At 29.4% G+C, this 5,082-nt stretch overlaps 1 protein-coding gene across 1 annotated transcript; it reads left to right on the forward strand.

Moving 5' to 3' along the window:
• The first annotated feature begins 1,248 nt into the window (after window positions 1-1,248).
• Window positions 1,249-3,165, forward strand: LOC106388377 (F-box/kelch-repeat protein At1g64840). Its single transcript, XM_013828425.3, has 2 exons — window positions 1,249-1,486; window positions 1,719-3,165. The coding sequence occupies exons 1-2, from the start codon at window positions 1,405-1,407 to the stop codon at window positions 2,837-2,839; spliced, it is 1,203 nt and encodes a 400-aa protein (XP_013683879.2). The 5' UTR covers window positions 1,249-1,404; the 3' UTR covers window positions 2,840-3,165.
• The last annotated feature ends 1,917 nt before the right edge of the window (window positions 3,166-5,082 follow it).

Here is a 5,082-nt window from a genome sequence, read left to right on the forward strand (position 1 = left end):
TCGACCCAAATCCAAGATCAAGATAAACATGAATATTTTAGAATAGGAAACTTATCATTATCTATATTGTAATATTCCATATTAGTGTAGGAATTAGGTTTAGTCATCTCATCATACGCATATTGTAATCTATTCTCGATGAGAATCAATTATACTTCTTCCAGTTCTATACTCTCATCAATCTTTTCCACCCACTCCATTTATATTTCAATGTCTCCCTTATCTCAGCTTAATAGAGTTCCCTTTATCTACACAAATAAATTTGCTTAATATTATAAAAGATATTTTTAACTCGGAATGCAAATAACATACTTGCAACTCATCAAGTCCCTCCTCCAGTTGTCTGTCCATCACCTAATCGCGAGCCAAAATAAAAATTACATATACACATTCATAACTTTCAATTGCTAATCAAATAAACAACAACTAGATCTTGACCCGCACTGCGGGTGATTATTTTATTTTTACACACATAATTATTTGTTTTACATGATTAATTGTAATATTTACCATATTACTAATTGTTTAATATAACATTTTAATACACAACAATTTTATAGTTCACATGCAATAATTTAATTTATTTGTTTTAAATTTTTCATATTTTAAATCATGTGATACAAAATTCTAAATTGAAATTTTTTTACTAAAATAACAAATACGGTACATACCGCGCGTGGAAATTGAAGTGGAAGCTAAATGTTAAAAAGAGCCCATGTCCAAGAATAACTCATATATTTATCTTCTACAATATGGAAAAACGAAATCTAAAAAAGCTCAAAAGGAACAATATTTTTCTATAAATAAAAATAATATTTTTAAAATAAATTATTATTCTTTGTACTGAAAATTATAAATTAAAAGATCATATATTAATTTTAAACATTTAATTGTAGTATATATTAAATCACTTTTTCGCTTCACAAGAAAATAGTGACGACAAGTAAAATTACAATCTATAAACAAAAATAGTTTTCAAACAATAAAATATTTTTTATTAAAACAATACAAATATTGCAATAGGAAAATAAAACTAATTGAAAAGTACATCTAAAGCATTAATAAAACTTAAGAACTATAATTCAATGTTTAATTATTTTAAATATATAAATCAACAACATATAAATTTAAAATCATATAATATATTTTGTAAATATAATAAATATGCATTATATATTTAAAAATAATAATAGATTAAATTAAACTAAAATTTATATAAGAAAACCAGGGGTAGCCACTAGTTTTAATTATAAAAAAGTGTTCTGTACTGTGAAGCAGAATCGATGAAAACAGAAACATTGAATGGGAATTTAGAAATAAATCCTGGCCGTTTCCATTCCAAAAATGCCGTCGTTACACGTTTTTTCTCTCGACGCTTTAAAATGCTGGCTGAGATGAATATGTATGGTCATTTCATTCCTTCTCGGACAACTTCTCCCTACAGAGTCGCCATCCATCTCCGAGCGCAATTCTCTGAAACCGAAAGGTACTTTTTTTTTTTTTTTTTTTGTCGGCTATAGATGGTTAAGTTACTAGAGAAAAACCTTCTGGGTTGTCACCTTAGGACTCGATCATCATCTTGTGTTCTCGTGATAAACTTCTGAACACTTTCTTTTCGATATTTGCTAGGAGTTAATCGAAGTTAATCCTTGTCTGTTTTACGGAATTGCTAAAAGCTTAATTTCTCTCTCTCTCTCTCTCTCTCTCTCTGCTTACAGCGAAAATGGCTGAAGCTGCAACGAAAGAGAAGAAGATGGTGATACCAGACTGGACTAAGCTCCCTAAAGAGCTGCTTCAGATTATCACCGATAAAATGAACTGTTTCGATGTTGTTCATGCTCGCTCCGTCAGCACCTTGTGGCGATCCAAATTCCCATTTCCGGCTTCCCTGCTGCGCTCAAGTTATTCTCTTCCCACTTATCCTGTCGAAAAGGAAGGCTTGTGCTCCCTCGAGAAGATCCCTTTCGTCGTCGTCATTGATGAGTCGGCTTCTGAGTTTTTCATGGGATTAGTAGGCCGAGATGATTCTGCGTATTACATGGAAGTTCCATCTCCTCTTCAGTGCTCGCTAAGGGTGAAGATGGAAAATTTTGATCCAACATCGATGAACGTGATCGGCTCCCAGATCTTATCTTTAGGCCATCAGTACAGAATGGTTTGTTGGGATCCTAAAGGATTGAGAACAACTTACGGAAACGCGGCTATTCTTCCGCTTAACAGGGAGGGAGGAAGAGGAGAGTTCGTTGTGCTTCGTAGCTACTCGGGAACTTTGTTAGTGTTAAAAAGTGCTACAAGGAAGTGGGTGCGGCTTCCGGGAGTTCCACGCTCTTCATGTACTGCCTTAGTCACTTTTAGAGGAAGGTTCTATGCTTCTTTCTTTGACAAGTCCATTTACGTTATCCATCCTTATTCACTGCTAGCAGTTCGCCTGACGCCACCTCCAAACATTAACAACGGAAGCAATCATCTGATTCCAGCTGGTGATGATGAGCTTTTCCTGGTTAAGAAAAGCAAACTTTTTACTGGTCCCATAACATGTAGAGTGAGTAGGCTGGTGGGTTTAGGATGGGTCGAGGTCGATGATCTGGGAGACCGTGTGTTGTTTCTTAGAAAAGATGCAAATGTCTGCTTCTCGGCTAACCAGCTTCCTGATGGTTGTGGTGTGACCGGGAACTCGATTTTGTTCACCGCACGACCAGGTGATGAAACCTACTTCTATAAGTATGGACCACCCCACGTTCCAAAAGAAAACGTGGTGGGTGAATGGAGAAGCTCAAGAGAGAGCCGTGTGAAATTCATTGATTCTCATGAGGCTTGTGCTTTCCGGGTTGAGTTTTGAATTCTATGTCTTACTTTGGGTACTTGAGGACATCTATTGCTTTTGTTTTTGTTTTTCGTTTTTCGTTTTGTTTAGATCTAAACAAACTTTTCCTATGATTTTAGGTATTGACCTGATGTCTGGTGAAAAATGTTTTGCGTATGGTCAGTCGTATATTCACTTCTGCGTGGCCTTTCTCTTAATGAACTTTCAGTTTGTTCTATTTGCCTGGAGATGTTTCCAGCCGTATCAATACTTTCTTGGTTATGTTATGGTCCTTGTAGATTATTAATTTGAAAGCATGTAGACTGTATAAGTCTTCCTCTGAAACCAACCTCTTCGTTAAATATAGTGCTAGCACAACTTTGCTATTTCCTTTTCCTATTAGTAATAGTTAACTTTTAATACTATCAAGACTAGCTGAGGAATCTACGCGATATCGCATGGGAGTTCATTTAAAAAATATATATATATATATATATATATATATCACTTTATAATTTATATTTTTATAAAAAAGAGAATTAATTTTATTTTCGAAAGAAGTTCTCATGTCTTTATATTCATTTATAGATAATACAAGAAATTTATATTTTATAGTTTTAGATTACAACTAAAATACAAATACGTCAATGCCAAAAATATATATCTTCAATTAATTTAGGTAAGTTTTATAAAATTTTAAATGATATTTAAATTTAATCATTTACTAATTTAGTAAGGTAATTTATAACGACAAGTATTACATTCATGATTTTTGAAGCTTTGTGAAAACATGTATTGTCAATGATTATATGACAGTTTTAAGAGATTTTGAATAGTACTTATTTATTATTAGTAAATCACACACATTCTTCTTTTTGCATTATTTAGATTTTATTTATTTTTAAAAATGATTTTTGACGAATTTGACAATGAAACTCTTTGTCTCAATGTCTTTAATCTGTTTTTGAGTTTTTATTTATAAGTTGTTATTTTGGTTATGATTTGTCATTATCAATAATTGTTTATATAGAAAACTAATGCTTGTAATAACTGACAACCAAATATTGTAAAGTTCAATACTAACACCAAAAGTTGCAAAGACACATTACTAAATACTACAAATTCCAACAATTATAATGGTTCATGACCTATGATTACAATTACCCATACCAAATTGCAATGTTTCATTTAATCAGTTGCAATTTATTATTTAAATAAATGTATTAGTTAACTTCAACGATTTCAAAGGTTCATTTAAGTCTCTTACTATCTTTTCTCATTTAACTATAATTAGATATTCAATTAATAATCACTTATATCAAACTCAAACATAAATTTAAATGTGCATAAATAAATATAATTGTTTTGGTTTCTATTTTGTTAATATTTATCTATTAATAAATAAAATTATTTAAATAAGTCCGAACGTTTTATCTGAAATCCGAATAAAAAAATCAACCAAAAATGTACCCAAACATGTTGTAAACCACAAAATATAATTGAAAACAATAGATTAATTATATATATATTAATTACCCAACAAATCGAATTATCAAAATATTTTAAAAACATTTTAAGATTAATTTAACATTTATATAAATAGATGTAAAAATATAATTTAAAATCTCATCAAAAACTTATGCAGTTTTTAGAATGAATATAAACTTTTTAGACATTTTATAACCTTTTAAATATATATGTAATTTTGAGAATAAAAAGACACATATTTAAACGAAAAATAACTCTTTTAAAAATCTATAAAGTTTTTATGATGAAAAAAATATATTATTATGAAAAAAGCATCTTTAGATATTTTCGTCTTAAAACTAATAAAATTTATAGATGAAAAAACACACCACTTAACCTTTGTTGGAAAAAAACACATCAATTAATGTGATAATGAAAAGATACATCAATTTTAAGACAATATTCAACATAAAAACTCGTGTCGTTTAATTTTTACTTTGCTAATATCTATTTATTAAAACTTCACAAATATTCAATTGTTTTATATCTAAAATTTAGTGTATTGATATGATAATTTGAATCTCTTAAGTTTTTTACATAAAAGTTGCATCTCTTAATTTTATTTACAAGAAAATTGTATTTATTAGTTTTTGAAATGAAAATTATGTCTTTTAGTTTGTTGCTTTTCTCATATAAATTTATTTATACTTCACATAAATATTTTCAATTGTTTTATATATCTAAAATAGGTGTATTAATATGAAATAAATCGCTTAAGTTTTTTACATGAAAAGTTGCATCTCTTAAATTTT

The sequence above is a fragment of the Brassica napus genome, chromosome C3 (genome assembly GCF_020379485.1).
Source record: "Brassica napus cultivar Da-Ae chromosome C3, Da-Ae, whole genome shotgun sequence".
NCBI classification, from domain to species: domain Eukaryota; kingdom Viridiplantae; phylum Streptophyta; class Magnoliopsida; order Brassicales; family Brassicaceae; genus Brassica; species Brassica napus.